The following is a 17,935-nucleotide window of genomic DNA, read 5'->3' as shown; positions in this document are numbered from 1 at the left end:
CCGTAGAATTTTTGCACACGGCCGCAGAAGGTTTGCGCACGGCCATCAATTTCGGCGACATTCGATCCCAGTTAGAAATAGCACAGTAAGAAATAACACTCTTGGAAAGCCAAGTGGACTAAGGCAGACCTCCGGCGATCCGGCGACCGACGGTTGCTATCGCTCCCGTGCCGGAATATGGGCATATACCTACGTATGAATGTACTCGACTAGAGCCATAAAACCGTGATCGAACCGAAGAAATAATGGAATAATTTCAACATCATGTATTACAGCAACAATTTCAGGGGGTTGTATTAGCCCATGATTGATAATCTAAATTGCAATAAATTCTGCACGCGAATCGAGTGTCGAACCTTTGACATGAGTCCATAAATTAAACTGCAAACCGGAGAGAAGCCCACGACGGATCAATAATGGGTTTTATCTCTTGAGATAAAGATCTGCAGAAGATATCTTTTGATCTGACCTGAGATCTGCATGCATTTATGTTTATTTACATGACTGTATCTGGGCTGGCATTCTTAGTCAGGGGCGACTATAGTTGGTATCGCCGCTACTGTGTGATAACGCTCTTTCGCATTGCCCATAGATAAGCGCACTTGCCTATCGCCGCGCCGGGGGATTAGAGGCGATTTTCTTTAAAAAACCACTCGCGAGCACCGGGTTTCAAGCAGTCAACGCTCTGCTCTCAGCACCTCAGCAGGTCTAGCTCTTATCACTTATTGCTGTGCCAGTCGGATTTTCCACGCCTTCTGTCCGTTCGACTATATCTGCTTTAAGACCATACCAGTCCAAGATGGATCACGATCATGACCACGGCTCGGATGACAGCACCAGCACGGCCAAGTCCTGCCCCATGATCATGGTGGTGAGTACGCAATTACACAACTCCTATGCCCTACAATTTTGATACACAATCACTTACCACTGCGCTAAACGCTGTAATTTAAAAGTCACTCATCCAGTTTAGCTGAATGAGATTTGCACGGAGAGCAAACAAACATCTCGTCCGACTTGGAATTTGAATACTCTGGCTAGTCACTCCCTAGTATAAGTTCGTATAAGTATGTTTATGTGCCAGACACCACAACGAATTATTCGCTCTCTAGCGCTTTATTCGCTCTCAGCAAATACAAATAACACAAATTGAATATGCTCGAACAGGGTGTCTCATGAATAAAGATTCATGGGTGTTTAACATTATACCGCTGTAGAGAAATTGTAAAAAAGATTTTTTAATTCAAAGTTTTTGTTTACTGACAAGTTTAAGCTTCATATTTTTTAAAACTAAAAGTCATATTATTTGAACCTCATCTTACTGATCTTATGGGATTATTAGTTAATCGTTCACTCTTGTATGCTTTCAGTTCCACGCTGGACACTGCGAGCGAATTTTGTGGCGCGGATGGGTGGCGTCCACCGTGACGGAGTTCGTGCTCTCCGCCCTGGCCATCTTCCTGGTGTCCTTCCTGTATGAGGCGCTCAAGTTTCTGCGCCAGCAACTGGCGCGCAGGGAAGCCCGCCGCGAGAGCGAGCAGCTGGCGGCGGAGCAGCGCAGGAAGAACGAGGCTCCGGCAGCCGGAGGATGCTGTTCGGAAACTCCCCTGGCGGAGCCGAGGGAGCAGACCTACTGGCAGCGCTTGCTCGCCTCGTCGCACATCGTCCAGTCCCTGCTGAACCTGCTGCAGATCGTCATCTCGTACCTGCTGATGCTGATCTTCATGACCTTCAACTACTGGCTGTGCCTGGCAGTGATCCTGGGACTGGGTCTGGGCTACTTCTTCTTCGGCTGGAACAAGAAGAATCCCGACGAGAGCGAGTGCTGTCCTTAGATCAAGGGTATCGCTCTTGTTTGTTTATATTTCTTGCAATTGTTATAAACTAAGCCCTTATCAGTTCTTGGTTCACACATCAAACAGTCCCGTCCCCACGTAATTATACAAATTGTTTAAAAATACAATTTTATTCGATAGTTACACTTGGTTTAATTGTTATTGATGTAATCGTAGCATAAATTAGTCAACTAGTTTACTTAATGAGCATATTGTACAAATAGTAGTCATGAGAACAAGAACCTATACAACGCGTATGCATCTAAAGCGATTGAAGTACCACTCAATACTTTTGACTTTACAATACATTTTTATAAGCAATACACTTTATTTTTGACCACCCCGAACTCAAAACGCAAACAATAAGATATGAAACAAAAAAGAACGCGAAGTTAAATCTCCAGGATTACATGAAATTCGTTATGAAATGCGAACATTACCAGGTCTGAGTCCTGGCGACAGCCCACAACTCACATTTGAAGGCCTAACCAACCATGACACTCACTTATCACACAATAGTACACATTTTAGTTTAGTTTAGATCTTGAAAAATCTTTTTAACAAATATTTTAGCTGTGATAGATAGTGGGCAGGTAGTATAACTAAGCAAACCTTAAGATCAGGTGAATCATCTCGCACACATTGTTTTACGACACTTTATCTATTTGCACTTGCCTAACCAGTATTTTTTGCAAGCTTTATAGTTTAAAGTTTAAATTAGTTTACAATTTCCGGGAAAATGATAAGTTCTTTTAGTGCATTTGTTTTAAATTTGAGGGACAAGTGAGCGCCATCATGAGACCATTCCCTAACTAGCGCTTAGACTAGAGTAACCTAGACTGAACAACCGCGATCGAAAGTAGCTAGACCCGCAACCAATCCGCTGATTAAACACCACCCACTCATAAGCCCGTGGCTCCGGCGGCCATCATTCCGCCGTGATGATGGTGGTGATGCATCCCGCCGTTCTGGAAGTACATGTAGTAGTTGTACGGCGACTGCTGTCCCGCCCCACCCTCGCAGTCGAGCAGTGGCTGACCACCGGCCGTTCCCGCCACCGGCGAAGGAGTCATCGGCAGCGGGGACACCGTACTGCCCATGCCGCCCATTCCACCCACTCCGACGCCCACCTGGCAACTGGCGCGCAGGGCAACAGCCTGATGGTGGGCCAGGATATCGCTGACCGAGTGGGAGGAGGGCCAGTGGGCGGCAGCGGCTGCGGCGGCCACACTCCTCAGCTGGTGGGGATGGGGCACTGATCCCTGACCGCCCGCTCCCTGCGGCGGGGATGGACTTCCACAGGGCGTCTTCATGCTGTATGCCGCCGCAGCACTGTACGGCTGGTAGATGGAGTTGTACAGGTGGGCGTGGGCATGGGCGTGGGCGTGCACATGATGGGCACTTGCCGCCGCCGCCGCTGACTGGTGATGATGATGGTGGTGCGGATGGTGCGGTCCACCGCCGGGATTACCCAGATTGCCCAGATTGATATTATTGCTGGCACTCGTGCCATTGTTTTGGCCACCATTGCTGGACACACTGCCGCCACCGCTGCTGCTTCCGCTGCCCATCACTGTTCCCGGCGTGTGCTGATGTCCCAGGCTGCCCAACTTGTTGCGCAGGATTCTCGATATGGAGCTCACACTGGGCACATTCGTTTTGTCGCATATGCCCTCGCTGAGCAAACGGTCACGGATTTCCCATGCAAAGATGCCGGGATCTCGCTGCTTCAGTTCCCTGATGTAGTTGACCACCTTGGGTGTGGTCACGCGCGGCTTGGATCCCCCAATGGCGCCGGGTAGTATGGAGCCCGTTTCGTGGTACCTGGCCAGGATCTTGGACACACAGCCGTGACTCACTCGCAGCTGGCGCGATATGTCACAGGGTCGGATGCCGAGGCGGGCCAGCTCCACGATCCGCATCCTGGTCGCATTGGGCAGCGGACGGCCGTTGACAAAGACGCCGCCCAGCTGGTTCACCTCGCCATACTGCGGACACTGCGACTCTGTAAGGAGAAGGTTGCGCATTAGTCAGGTTGGTAACATAAAGGAATAATGGCAAATGGACACCGACAAGGAAGTACTCTAGGGCGAATTTAAAGTTAGTGAAATACTTCTCTTTGACGAAGTAACATAAATCTTAAAAACAGTTTTCGGAAACTGATCTTGCTCAAAACGCCCATAAAGATTACATTCTGCCTGTCATAAGTGGCAAACAGTATTATCCGAAAGCGATTCCCGATTCCCAGTACAGAGTGCGAACAAAGAGCGTTGCCTGGGAATGGGAAGGCGAACAAAAGCACATTTGCGTCTAATTAGTTTCGGTGGCAAATGAGTGGCTAGGAGTGGGACCTGCAGGAGCGGTGGAGCGGAGGAGGATCGGCGAGCGGGAGCCCAAGATGAGTGGGTCGTGGTACCGCCGTTTGTTCGGCTGAAAATCGCTACCATTTGCTTCTCAGAACTGCGGATGTGGGTGCCCCGGTTGTGACTGGGAAAACACAATTTGAATGCCCGGAACGTGCGGAAATGCACTTTGAGCGATGACGCAAAGATTTCCCCTTGGCGCATAGAACACTACTTAAGGATAGGTGCACATGGGTCCATTCTATTCTTGAGCTAGCCAAGATTGGATCCAAGAATGATTACGGTTCAGCAGAGGAGCTATTTTCACAGGACCATAAATAAAGCAATTAACCACCATTCCTGTGAAAGGGACAATGTGGCAACAATTATCAATTATTTAAGATATGCAGACACACCCCTTAAAATACTCTGTGCAATTTTGCAGGCAAATAAAGGCGGTTCTTCTACATTTAATTCATTCGCTAATACCTTAATTGTAACGTTCGTGAATAACTAACTAGCATTGGACAATTAAACAACTCGTATAAATGCAACCAGTTAAGGTCCTGTCTTCAGTCTTCAGGTGCCAAAGTTCAAGTTAAATCAAAACCTCTAAGGGAACTTTTCAAAAATGATTTTTAAGTACATCCAAGAGCCAGTCCTTGGATCCCTATTTCGATCCCGAGACTCGCTGATCTACTTAAACAGATCCATAGATCAAATGGGATGGAGACTTCCGCCACGAACTAAGCCGTACTGGTGGCTCTACTACATTTGGACACTGGTGGTCTTAGTACTCGTGTTCATCTTCATACCCTACGGACTGATAATGACTGGAATAAAGGAGTTCAAGAACTTCACGACCACGGATCTGTTTACATATGTCCAAGTGCCGGTTAACACCAATGCCTCCATCTTGAAGGGCATTATAGTGTTGTTTATGCGGCGGCGATTTTCAACGGCTCAAAAGATGATGGACGCCATGGACATTCGATGCACCAAGATGGAGGAGAAGGTCCAGGTGCACCGAGCAGCGGCCTTATGCAATCGTGTTGTTGTGATTTATCATTGCATCTACTTCGGCTATCTATCCATGGCCTTAACCGGAGCTCTGGTGATTGGGAAGACTCCATTCTGTTTGTACAATCCGCTGGTTAACCCCGACGATCACTTCTATCTGGCCACTGCCATTGAATCGGTCACCATGGCTGGCATTATTCTGGCCAATCTTATTTTGGACGTTTACCCCATCATATATGTGGTCGTTCTGCGGATCCACATGGAGCTCTTGAGTGAGCGAATCAAGAAGCTGCGCACTGATGTGGAAAAGGGCGACGATCAACATTATGCCGAGCTGGTGGAATGTGTAAAGGATCACAAGCTAATTGTCGAGTGAGGAAGAATGGAATACTCTTTGTAGAACGCCATAATCCACTCCATTTTCCTCATTAGATATGGAAACACTTTGCGTCCCATGATATCCGCCACGATGTTCATCCAACTGCTATCCGTCGGATTACTTTTGGGTCTGGCAGCGGTGTCCATGCAGTTCTACAACACCGTAATGGAGCGCGTTGTCTCCGGGGTCTACACCATAGCCATTCTTTCCCAGACCTTTCCCTTTTGCTATGTCTGTGAGCAGCTGAGCAGCGATTGCGAATCCCTGACCAACACACTGTTCCATTCCCAGTGGATTGGAGCTGAGCGACGATACAGAACCACGATGTTGTACTTCATTCACAATGCGCAGCAGTCGATTTTGTTCACTGCGGGCGGAATTTTCCCCATATGTCTAAACACCAATATAAAGGTAAGATAATATCTTACAGAACTATTGTTAACAAACTATTATTGTTAACAAACTCTTTCAGATGGCCAAGTTCGCTTTCTCAGTGGTGACCATTGTAAATGAGATGGACTTGGCCGAGAAATTGAGAAGGGAGTAATTCGACTTATTGCCACAAATTTGATCAACTCAATTTAAGATAGTAGTTTCACATAGTGCACAATCAACAAGTAAATATATGTAGATTGATTATATAAAATTTAAATGTGTTGCAAACATTATGGCAATCTATAAGATATCTGGAAAATCTGTTTGTACCCTCATAATCATAACTTCTCTGGCAAACAAAGCCGAACTCCAACTTTACTATAATAGCTTGCCATTATACGGTGGCAAATGGGTAGCCCTCTTATCTGGAGACTGGAGGAGTCTCCTCCTCCTCCACCTTCTCCTCTTGGCACCTGCCGCTGGAGCTTGCTGCCCGTCTGAAACTGCCGTCCGGTCCATTACCATTATGGGCAGTTGGAGGCACTGCTGCACATCTGCGCCGTCTTCTAATTTCGAATCGTGTTCCACAACAGCAACTCCAAGTGCAACACGTACTGGAGAGTGCAGCGCCATAAAAACCACAATAGAGCTCCCGGGTTACTCGTGGCGGCGATCGCAACAAATCAGGAAGGAACCGGACAAAGGAGCGATAATGAACCGGGAGACGGAGTATATCGACCTCGATGCTGCTCCATTCAGGAGGGCATTTCGCGACTTACAAGCTCGTTTTCCCGCTGCTCCGATATCGCATTACCATCCCACTTGTTGCCCGACATCATCCCCCAATCCCCCAATCCCCCACTTCCCGACTCCTCCACTCCCCCACTTCCAGCGATCCCCGGCTAATGATCCCCAACAGTGTCGAATTTCGTGTACATAGTTTATGGTTATGGATTTGCGCACTTGTCAATTGCAGTTCGATCATAGCTAGCTAGAGTACTTGCCTCGTTTCGGAGTCCCAGACAAAGCGAACGTGCAGCTGCATAAATATGGAAAACTGTTCGAAATCGACGGAATCTCCCCTCATTAAAGGTGGTTGTAATAGATGGGATATGACTAGAGATCGACTAGGGAATACTGTTAGCAACTGCATAGGAAAATGTTTGGAATGCTGATTATGACAAGTTAAATAAGTTGAAAACTTATTTTTATTTTTAATTTTCTATTCATCTCCTGACGTGATTACAAAGTTTACCTAAAATAAAGTTTGCAAGCTTTTGAAAATATGATGTATGTACGCGTCTAAGCACCTGAATACCCACCATAAATTCGAAGTAGTCCACTTTTCAGCACTAACAGCCATTAAATATTACAAAATATTGGCTTTAGGTTCTATATAAGTCGGTTTTCTAAACAACTTTGTTCAGTTGAAGTCGGGATGTCGGCCAGAAGGGATATATTATTCGCAGTGGGCCTGTGCCTTATGTTCAGTTTACTGAGCATTAATGCTAGGTCATTGGAGGAAACCTCTGTCAAGACGGTAAGTCGGTTGTACTTATGAAACATATAATTATTTTCAACTTCTTGCTTTAGAAACGCGATACCGACTGGTGGACTATCCTCGAGGATATACTCTATGACAATGATAGTGATAGTGATGATGCCGATGATGAGAACGTTTGTAAGTTGAGAGACCCTTTGAACTCAGTGACCTTTTGGTTTGTTTTTCTCAGTGATTTGTCAAAACTGCACGGTAGTTGTGCAAGCTGCTCCAAATGCGACAGCGGATGGAAGCACTGCAGCTCCGCAGGCAGCTGGAGCAGCTCCAGGGAGTTCACCAGGCGCGCCTGCAACTCCTCCTGGCTCGACTCCTGGAGCTCCAGCCCCAGTTGCACCCGAAACGCCTGCTCCGTCGGCACCTGCGACATCGCCACAACCTGTAGTAACTGCCCCACCCACAGCTGCCCCACCCACAGCTGCTCCTGGTGGTTAGATTATCTTATCCCTACCTTATAACACCTCTCTAACACTAGCTATTAAGTGGGATTTGGTATACGATAATGTTGCCCATGGGGTAACAACCCAGCTCGAATAAAACAGACGTTCATTCCGTTTGAGCCATAAATCTGTGCGGTTCTCATTCCCAGGCACTTTGAATCTTCAAAATATTGTAACGCAATTGTCATGACATAAGTCACAACAGATCGGCTGGCACTCGCCACAGACCCACACGCATCGAGGATCGAGTCTGGTGGCTGGGGAGCCAAGTCGGTGGTTTTTGTTCACTCGGTCTTTTAAGATTCGTGGCGGCGAAAGGAGCAGCTCCGGTTCCCCCTCGACGGGCACGATGGCATCCCCAACTTGACATTCTGTTTGACATTTGTAATCTTGTGATCGTTAATTATTTACGAATTGAGTTACACGACGAGATGGTCTGTGTGCGGTTCCACCATATCCAGCGCCAGCCAGGAAGACACGAAGTGGAGTCAAAGATCATGGAAGCGACAAATATAGTTGTATCTCCCAACACATGTCACAGCTTCTTCCGTAGATTTGTTGTTTAAAGTAATGAAACAAGGAGTTCTGAATAAAATGAATCTGCATCTAAATCGTAAGCTTTAATTGAACGGAAATATATATATACTACTACCCTAAGCTTTCTTTAGTTCAGATGTTCAGATCATTTCTTTTTCCAATCTTTGTGTTCGTTGTCGAAAATATTCGAAATATGCCCAATGATGGCTGCAATTTGTTGGTCCCTTCAAGAACATTATCTCCGAGTGCTTGACTTTTGCGCTAAGCGTCCATAAATTTGTCTGAACAAATACTTTCTAGTTGTCGCTGACAAAGATCGACGCTCTTGGTTTTCTCCTCGTATTTTCCAGTTTGGATCTTTTGAAGATAGCTGCTTCGTTTTAATGGCTTTTCAAATACGCATGACATCAATTTTGAGCAATTACCAAAGATTAATGGCAGCCAAAGTTGAGCACTTGGGCCTCAATTATGATATGTGTGCTATGCCACCGATAAGAATCGTACCTCCGCCTAACCGAAAAATTGGAAAATTAATTGAATCTGCTATCGGTTGGTTAGCTGCCTGATTTTCAGAATTATCCCAGTGATAGTCGCTCGACTTGACTCGCCCTCGAGTAGTCATCTTCAAAGATGTGAGTAAGTCGCCCACTTGTGATTTATGGCAGCCAATCGACATCCGGCGAGAATAAAATGCCCCCGCCACATGCAAATTAGTCACGTAATTCCTATTAGAGCAGCACATCGATTCCCCCTCAATTCCTGAGCTGAGCTGAGTCAAGAGCAAACATTTCGCAACGTGCCCAGTGTCCAGATCGAATTGGATTGATTTCCCATGTTGAACACGACAGTTATGAGCCATAACATCAAACATCAGTTTGTATCAAGGATTTCCTAGTCCGTGTATAAGAAATAAGAATTCGTCTTCAGTTCCGTTTCAACTTGGTCAGAACTCCGTGGCCCTTTTCGAGGGATCACAAGTGCAACATACATCGTTGACCCATCTGGATGGCCACTTGGGCGATGCGTCGGCACTGATTGTTGGTCTTATTAAAGGTGCAAACATGCCACCGGTGTGGCAGTGGAGGTGGGCACACCTATACGTACACCCTTCGTGTGGATGGGTACATGGCTGGGTGTATGGATAGACGAACGCCCAGTGTCGGTCACGATCAGAGGAGCAGTGTGTTAGGTGTGCTACCCTGGTCGCCGTCGCGTTTCGAGTTTGTTTGGATTGTTTGTTTGCCTCCGGGAGAACCTTCGAATGCTAAGAGCCACATTCTGTTTGTTTAATTTTGAGTTACGCCTGCTGCTGGCGTGATCAAGCAGACTGGGCTACTTTGGCTCTAATAAGGATCCTTCCTGGCTCTCCGACTCCTTGACTTTCCGCTAGTCAGCGCTTAATCAAGGCAAACACACTGAAAACTGGGCCCCTTTCCAAGCCGATCCATCCGATCCAATCCGATCTGGGCAGCTTCTGTTAATGAAAGGCAAACAGCTATGGAATTGTGAAGAGGTCGGGCAAACAGCTTAAAAAATCATAAACTCTGCAGCGAAATGGAGACGGAGAAGGAGACTGCTTTTGTCTGATCGGTAAATATTTGCCCATGGATTTTCGTCTCCGGGACTCCGGGAGTCCTTTCGCATCCCCGACGGAAATTGGAAACGGATTCGGTAGCCGACGCTTCTGTATCTCTGTGTGTTTCGGTACAAATGGCTTACAAATGGCTGTGTTTGCTTTGAAATCGAACACTTTTACTGAGTTCATCACGCCTGGCTCGAGATTCCAAAATCCACGCACACGCAGAAACATTTTGGGATATCGTTAGATCGTACACTAGACCCTTAGTATATCCGTTATTATACATACTTTATAGATGAATATATCCAAATAAGAGCTATAATCAAAGTCACATAGATTAAAGTATATTGATTTTAAACTTTTTATATCGATTTTGATCTGTGATTTAATTGTTCCTCGAGCGGAAAGCCTTTCCCCGCTGCATGCAGATTGCCATAAAAGGCTCAATTAAAATTGTCTATACGGCAAAATTATAATTCATAAATTCTGGGAAATTGCCGAATACAATGGCGACCACTGTTTCAACTGGAACTCTGCCAGCGATCAGCAAATTACAAACGCAATCCCGAAAGAAATGTCGGCTTTAATGTATGTTTGTGAGAGTTTTTTCCCTTTTTTTTATTTCTTGTTCTTGTTCTTGGAAATTTTAGAACACTTGCCCTTTCGTCAAAGTTTCGCCGACGGCAATTAAAGTTGCACATATTGCAGCTTAAGTTTTTTATAATTTATTAAAATATCATTAAAGTATTCACAAAAGCCACTCATGCGCGTAAATCCAATTACAGGAGCAATTAACGAACGTTAACTAACTAGAACTAATTAAAAATAATATTTTGCTAAACAAAATGGACGAAAAGGCCGGGAAAAAATGATAGCGAGTATATTTATGTACATATGTATGTATGTACATAGTTTCAGTTTAGCTGCTGGCTAATCAAAAACTAGAAAAACGAACAAAAAGTAAATGCATTGGTAATTTAATGAGCAAATTTGAATTTTTTATTCATCTGAACCAAAGGCTAAAACGATAAATAGTAAAGTGAAATAACATTTGCAAGTACTTATTTCAATCCTATACTTTGTTGCAAGCTACATCTGTGGATTTATTATAAGACTGTCACATGAACACATATGTACATAATTCATTCTTATCAGTAAGGAAAAATGTATACATAATATATATTTGTCTTGTCTGCCTGATAAGTTGCAACTAATATTGCAATAAAAAATACTTTGATTCAACTGCAGTCGATCGACTGCGCGATTATTTCAGAAACTTGAACGCTGGGAACATGTCAAATGTCGAGAGGCAATGAACTTATTTTCTGCCTAATTGAATTTAACAAATTCAAACATTTCGAGTTGATAAGACATTTTGTTTATACGCTCGTAAAATACATTGTATGATTTATAACTTTTGATTCGTGTGCATAGGCGAAATTCTAGCTGGCTTCGATGATGACAATAATACTTATCACGCCCATGGCACTTTTGTTTGTAAAAATGCCATTTAAATTTCATTTTAATTAATAAGCGGGCCGTCAATTAACACGTTTTCACACTAAGCGATGCGTTCTGCGAAAATGGTCCACTAAATTGTATTAAATCGCAGAAAGCGTTGAGTAATTGTCTGAATATTCACAACATTAACTGCAAACAAATAAAATAAATAACTAAATACCAAAATGGCTGCCAATTTGGATACTTATATTTAGTTCGTTGGGCCCGAATTGAATATAAATTTGGCATGAAATGATGTTTTTGATATTCAGGGCAATACATTTTTCGGGCCTTCTGGTCTGGTGTTTGATTTGATCAAAAGACATCCCCAAATAAGTGATAAAATGTTGAAGTCAACTAAAAGATACCCTTTAGTAGGGAATACAATAATATATTATATAAAATATACAAATTTCTGCATTTCTATGTCAATCTACTAAGCCAAAAAATACATTTCTGTTAGCATTTCAATACAGACTTTTCTTAAGCCGAAATTAACACATTTATGCGAAAAATGCAATTTATTGGCACATCAAATACATTCCATTGTGTAGTTCCAGGAAAAATCACATTTATCTCAAACAACTAAAACACTTCCTGAAAAGTCGAAGTTATGGGTTTTTAAGAGTACCTTAAATGTAATGATTGTGAGATATCCTGGCAATTTTAAGAGTGTGTAGTATAGATGCATGGCAAATTGGATTTCCCCTCTCATAACCATACAATATGTGCGAATGCATTTTCGGACTGCGTGTTGCTCCCATAAATCTTGGGTCTTGGCAAGCGGTTCCTTCTCCTTCGGAAGACCCAGAGCAGGTTGATTGACGGAGCGCCGTCGCGGTGGGGAGATGCCTTCATATGTTTATTTTCTTAATTCCGCCGCCGGTTGCTTGCAGCATATATAAATTTATATGCATTCGGCATGCAGAAAAAATTAATTTAACAACTCAGTTGACTTGAGCTGAGGCTCAGCCAACGCGTCGCGTATACGCCATGTGGCCCGCCCCTTTTCGCTCTTTAGTTGGTTGCCCACATTGTTGCGGTCCTCAGCGTCTTATAAATAGTTGGATTTTCATATAATTTTTTTTATTTTTTGGTTCTACACTAACTACGCGAGAGCTTGTCGACAATTTTGCATTCGGAGCGTTGCACAATTTGCCGCACAATCGCATTTATTTATCAGTGAATTTCACAGAATCGTCGCGCCAAGTGAAAGAGGAAGCCACTCTACGTCTGTCACTTTGATCCGCTGGCAATGCCATTTTCCATTTTAATCTGCTGCAGAGTTCAATCCCAAGTGTTATCAATGGAAAAGAGTCATGATTGGCATCGCTTTATGTTTACTTAACATCGATCGCATTTGCTTTCATCCAGACGCAGAAATGCAACTCACTACGACTACTTTCTCCAAAGAAGTCTAATAGCTAGTAACTGGCATTTTAGAGATATTTTAAGTGCCTCAATCTAGCTTGCCATCTGCTCGCGTATTTCCGTTTTCAGATCAAGTGCAAGCGCCTCGAATTATAAATGGAGCCCATAAGACAGGCGCCCCAGCAAGTGGGAATCAAAAGTACATAAAGCTAAATAGATTCCTGCGGCGTCAACAGCATTGTCTGTCAACAGAAATTAATGAGTCCATAAATCACGGCAGCCACCGCCAAGATAGCGACGCACTAGCTCCATTCTTCCGCCCCCTTCGGAAAGCGGGTAGCTGGGGCCCAGTTGGAGGAGGCTAGCAAATATGACGACCCTAGCCAGCGAGCTCGAGGAACTCGAAAGGGGTGCGGCCCAGCCGAAAAAAAAAAAAACAACCAAAGGGAAGATGCCGCAGCGACTTCAATTACGCGTACGAGGAATGCGCACAATGCGAGTGCGTAGCCGAAATGTGCTCGATGTCGATGCCAAACCCATGGCCAGAGTTCCGATCCCGTCCCACAGGCCCACAGGAGATCCAACGCATCCGACCAATCATTGGCAATGTACTAGAACCGACAACTCCGCTGCAGTTCGGGTTCGCCGGCACTCGAGCAATGTGCAACGCCCTTCGCTGACAGCGGCGAGATGCATATAAATCTAACCACATGTGCACCAGCTCACCCACTCCCCAATCCTGCCCACTAGGGATTCGGAAAGTAGCTGAGGCACTGCAGGCACCGGCGTAAAATAGCTAACAATTTACATGGAATTGGTATTGTCTTTTAGCAGCAAACTATCTTTTAACAACAAAATCTGGAATTTGCTTTAGCTAAATCACTTAATTTCATATCATACAATTGCATTAAATGAACTTCTAGAGCTGCTGGAAAATAGCTAGACGCACAGCGCTGATCCCAGGACTCCAAATTCGAGACTGAGAAATGGAGTTTGGAATGCTTGCGACAGTTCCGGTTTTGGGTCGCCATCGCCCCCGTGGGACTTGACACAGGCCATCAAGGGGTTAGAGTCTAGGGGTTAGGGGTTAAAACCAGATGTTAGCCGCCCGCTTATTGATGCGATCGCATTCATTATCCCAGAAGAATGAACTGGCTCAAACACGTGCCCCCTAACGATTAGAAACTCATTAAATTTATGGTAATGAGCTGAGTTCGCTCCCAAGAACATGAAGTACACTTGTCAGATGTCAGAGGTTGTGGATCCATGGGGAGATGTCCACGCCCAAAGGGAGCAAATGTCAACTGATCTATAGGGGGAACCTAGCATAATACTACAAAAAGTAGATAATTCAAAGGATAAAATGCAAAGGGTTCTTGGTGCTACTTTTTTAAGCTCGCCGAGCAATGCCCAAAATGACTGCAAAAGCGCTTAATGAAAGTTCCGCATCAGCGGACGGGGATGTGATTTAATTAAAGAACTCAGGGAAAACGACGCCACACAATCAAGCCGAGGCAGTGAAGCGTTTTGCCAAACCCGGACCGCAGTCATCGGTATCCACGGGAGGAAGCTGCTGGTCGGGCTTTCAGATCACTCCCCGCCGCATCCTCCTGCAGTCGCTGCTCCTGGGCACCTACTACCATACCATACCATATAGACTCTTCCATTAAGGCGTGTACACATTGACGCGACGTTTTCCTCCTCGGATCTCAAGTGTTTGCCTGCCTTTCGTGGCCATCGTCTGCGCCTTTTGTTTTACTGCCCCCTTCTGTGATTTTAACATCTTGCACTTGCGGCCCGCGTCTGGTGGGCTTTTCATGTTTAGCTACCGAAGTAGATGGCTACCGGTGGCCGTTAGTCACGCATTTCTGCACCTCTGGTCCAGAGTCTGGGTTTGGGTTTGGGCTCGGGCATGGGCATGGGCATGGGTCTGCATCGGCGTCTATATCTTTTTCGACGTCTCCTAGTGAGCAAACAATGCTGGCGTACAAACAGAATGTCAAAACATCGAAAGCAAGTCATTAATGGACCAAAAGTGCGGGACCTCCTAGCCGACTTATAACTTCTTTTCTGCCCGGCCAAGTGGAAAAATATATATTCGTGTATGTCCTTTTGATACTTTGCCTCACAGAGGCTCAAGCAAACAAATAAATACTTGAAACTTAGAGGGGAATACCATTATAAGAGATTACCATTGATCATACTTGTATGTCACTCATAGAAATTAAAAACTATTGGCAAATTATTTCAAAAGATGATCTAAGCAATTCGAAATTTGTAAAAGTAAATCGACGCATGCCAAATTATTCGATTGCGCACATGTTTGTCAATAACTGAGAGAACTGATCAAATCTTTACACACTTGTATAGCGTGGTTTTCGGCCATAAGGCCATGTCTTGCACTCGCATTTTGTTTTTGGCCCAAAGCACATGGACAAACAGAGACACGGACACTTGGAGCCAAAAGTGAAGACCGCACGACAAAGGCACAAACATTACAACGATCATTAGTTAAATTAGGAGCCCTGGCTCCGGAGTTTGGGATTGGGATCGGGGTTATGGGTTTTGGATTTTGGGTTTAGGGTCTTGGGTTTTGGGATCGGGTACGTGTGCGGATGTCGGCGACATCATCGAAAGCCAAACAAGTGCCGCGGCTACCGCGAGGCTGTCGATCATGCGCAAAGCGACGGCAGCCTTTTGAAACGAAAATCAAAAGCAAACACCTGCCTCTTGGCTTGGCCCAAAAACAATAAAAATAAGAAGTTGGTCCAGCGAGCAATTGTGTTTACCCCAAGCAGTTAGGGGATCCGGATAAGGACTTGGCTGGAGGATCGGACAAGAGGGCTTTATTGGCAAAACACTCGAGTGGCGGATTTGAGTTAAGAGATTTAAGTGAAAATATAGTGCTACTTTTGAATTTGTCTTTTCGTTACCTTATACTTTAAGATAAAGAGCTAAATGTGATTTCAAAAGTCTTATCAATATTTCCTGCAATTTACATATTCGGTTTTTTCTGATTATGTTAATCCAAATATATCACTAAAATAGCTACTAAGCTTTTTAAAGAAACCCAATGCCGTCGGCACCTCAAAAATGTCGATAGATATATAAATTTTGGTTTGAAAAGTAATTCTGGGTTCTAATACTTTGAGAGTTATGTATTGAGACGTACCTGGGTCCATTTCGGCCGATGGCAGTTGATTGAAGAACTCCAGAATTGCAATTGTGGGCACCCAAATCTGCTTTCGCCAACTCTGCCGTGGAACTTTCTCCGATTGGATTCGCTGGAATAGTTGGAGTCTGCTTTGCTGGGGATTGTCGGTGGTTACCTAGTCGTTAACTTTTCGCACTTGGCTATAATGTGAGTTTCAATTAAGGCATGAAATTTGTATACAAATTGGCGCCAGTTGTGCGGGGCAGCATCGGGCTGCGATGCCTACTATGCCGTGAACCAAGACTGAGATCTGATTAGCACATTTTCGGGCCAAAACGATCGCTCTCGAGTAGGTTGGCTCGAAAATTATCACGCACTTATCACACCTTATTGGGGAAGCGGGAACTGCACACACTTAATGACACTACAATGGGTTTGTTATGCTTTGATTTTGGGGATTATGTCGGTTTACTTTTGACTTGGCTGGCGGACCTCCCGTGCGATCGATGGTTTGCAATTGAACCGATTTAAACCGCATTCACTGATCCGTGCGCGCGCCTTTTAATCTTCCGCTGGTCTTTTTGCTCTAGCGTATCGGGTCGTAGCGTATCGGTTGGGAACGGTTTGGATCGGGAAACCCTGGCGCGCTCTCCAAAAACGATCGTTGCTGCTCGTCACCCGTATCTGCTGCGACTAACGCTGCCCGCGGCGCTGCCGATCAAGATCGCCCACCATCCACGTCCACGCACACATCGAACATCACCACCACAGCGACAGTCACAGTCACATACACATCTACAGGCTCAAGTGGAAGTGGAAGCCACCGCGTCGACGCAGCATCCCAAGATCTCGCTCTCTCTTTTTCTCACTCTCCGGATTCTCCTCCGCGCACACACACACACACACTCATTCGTGAGAGGAAGGGGCGGTCGGTTGAGCGTATATGTGGGTTTTAATGGCGATGATCGCGCACTGGTGTGCGTATGTTGGTGGACCGCGGGCAAATAATAAAAATGAAGAATGTCTTTCGGCGATCAGGAGCGCAAGCAGCGAATTGAGGGTAAGCCCAGAAGATTTATGGCGCCAGTAACTTTGGTATCTAAATATTTTTTAAGTCTTTAAAGTAAAGGGTTCATATAAATTCGATATATTAATAAAGAGATCGAATTCAGAATCTTAGAAGAAGGATTTTAAGACTTTATTACATCATGTTATACACAATAATATATAAAATTGTACTATTATTTATCATAACATATTTTAACGTAACATCTTGCTGATAGATAATAAACTAAGCTAACTCGACCCATCTAGCCTCTTTCCCCCAGTTACCGCTCCTGTAGCCGCTCATCTGTGTGTTTGTGTGCCGGCGGATGTGTGGGTGTATCCATGGGTCGGAATTCGTACTCTCGCTCTCTCTCCGCTGCAACACCCACACAGACGAACCGAACCGAGTGAGTGAGCATACGCAACCGGGCGGAGTTAATTTCTGAATGCTTGAATGGCCAATCTGAAGCAAGTAAGCGTATCCGTAGCGTTACGCAGGGTGGGCGAGCGATGTCATGACTTCTTAGTGTCACACAGATGAGGAGCAGAAGAAAAAGGAAGCGAGGGGAGGATAGGAGAGAAGCGGAAGGAAAAGGAAAGGGGCGGGGCTGTGGGAATTCTCGGAGCGCGTGCATCTATTTTTGGTTCATTAAGAAAGCCATATCGCTAATAAAGCGGCACAGACAGCTAACCCCGTAGATCCCCAGGGATCCACCTCCTGGCCACTGCGGCGTATGCGTGATGCCAACTCTCGCTGAGGCGTTGCGTCTTGCTTGGTTAGAGTTAATTATAAGAAAT

The 17,935-nt window shown here is 45.0% G+C and overlaps 4 protein-coding genes across 4 annotated transcripts; 3 read left to right on the top strand and 1 right to left on the bottom strand.

The window, feature by feature from the left end:
- Positions 1-62: 62 nt before the first annotated feature.
- Positions 63-1,979, top strand: LOC6739697 (high affinity copper uptake protein 1). Its single transcript, XM_002076555.4, has 2 exons — positions 63-871; positions 1,371-1,979. Exons 1-2 carry the CDS (start codon positions 800-802, stop codon positions 1,833-1,835), a joined length of 537 nt encoding a protein of 178 aa, XP_002076591.1. The 5' UTR covers positions 63-799; the 3' UTR covers positions 1,836-1,979.
- Positions 1,948-16,872, bottom strand: LOC27208891 (paired box pox-meso protein). The gene is made up of 2 exons (XM_016184436.3): positions 16,109-16,872; positions 1,948-3,840 (listed from the first exon to the last, which is right to left on the bottom strand). The coding sequence occupies exons 1-2, from the start codon at positions 16,116-16,118 to the stop codon at positions 2,738-2,740; spliced, it is 1,113 nt and encodes a 370-aa protein (XP_016035624.1). The 5' UTR covers positions 16,119-16,872; the 3' UTR covers positions 1,948-2,737.
- LOC6740754 (odorant receptor 85a) lies at positions 4,741-6,222 on the top strand. Its single transcript, XM_016172196.3, has 3 exons — positions 4,741-5,569; positions 5,630-5,987; positions 6,049-6,222. The coding sequence occupies exons 1-3, from the start codon at positions 4,809-4,811 to the stop codon at positions 6,121-6,123; spliced, it is 1,194 nt and encodes a 397-aa protein (XP_016035626.1). The 5' UTR covers positions 4,741-4,808; the 3' UTR covers positions 6,124-6,222.
- LOC27208408 (predicted GPI-anchored protein 58) lies at positions 7,362-8,076 on the top strand. Its single transcript, XM_016183987.3, has 3 exons — positions 7,362-7,491; positions 7,545-7,632; positions 7,685-8,076. Exons 1-3 carry the CDS (start codon positions 7,390-7,392, stop codon positions 7,942-7,944), a joined length of 450 nt encoding a protein of 149 aa, XP_016035625.1. The 5' UTR covers positions 7,362-7,389; the 3' UTR covers positions 7,945-8,076.
- Positions 16,873-17,935: the final 1,063 nt, after the last annotated feature.

This window comes from Drosophila simulans, chromosome 3R (genome assembly GCF_016746395.2).
Source record: "Drosophila simulans strain w501 chromosome 3R, Prin_Dsim_3.1, whole genome shotgun sequence".
Classification (NCBI taxonomy): domain Eukaryota; kingdom Metazoa; phylum Arthropoda; class Insecta; order Diptera; family Drosophilidae; genus Drosophila; species Drosophila simulans.
The sequence above is the reverse complement of the archived record's forward strand: the minus strand, read 5'-3'. Positions and strand labels throughout refer to the sequence as shown.

Bases quoted from the DNA above. Each gene is read 5' to 3' on its own strand.
- LOC6739697 (XM_002076555.4), top strand. From the start codon at position 800: ATGGATCACGATCATGACCACGGCTCGGATGACAGCACCAGCACGGCC. The intron at 872-1,370 runs GTGAGTACGCAA...GTATGCTTTCAG, and splicing joins CCTGCCCCATGATCATGGTG to TTCCACGCTGGACACTGCGA.
- LOC6740754 (XM_016172196.3), top strand. From the start codon at position 4,809: ATGATTTTTAAGTACATCCAAGAGCCAGTCCTTGGATCCCTATTTCGA. The intron at 5,570-5,629 runs GTGAGGAAGAAT...TTTCCTCATTAG, and splicing joins GATCACAAGCTAATTGTCGA to ATATGGAAACACTTTGCGTC. The intron at 5,988-6,048 runs GTAAGATAATAT...AAACTCTTTCAG, and splicing joins GTCTAAACACCAATATAAAG to ATGGCCAAGTTCGCTTTCTC.
- LOC27208408 (XM_016183987.3), top strand. From the start codon at position 7,390: ATGTCGGCCAGAAGGGATATATTATTCGCAGTGGGCCTGTGCCTTATG. The intron at 7,492-7,544 runs GTAAGTCGGTTG...TTCTTGCTTTAG, and splicing joins AGGAAACCTCTGTCAAGACG to AAACGCGATACCGACTGGTG. The intron at 7,633-7,684 runs GTAAGTTGAGAG...TGTTTTTCTCAG, and splicing joins TGCCGATGATGAGAACGTTT to TGATTTGTCAAAACTGCACG.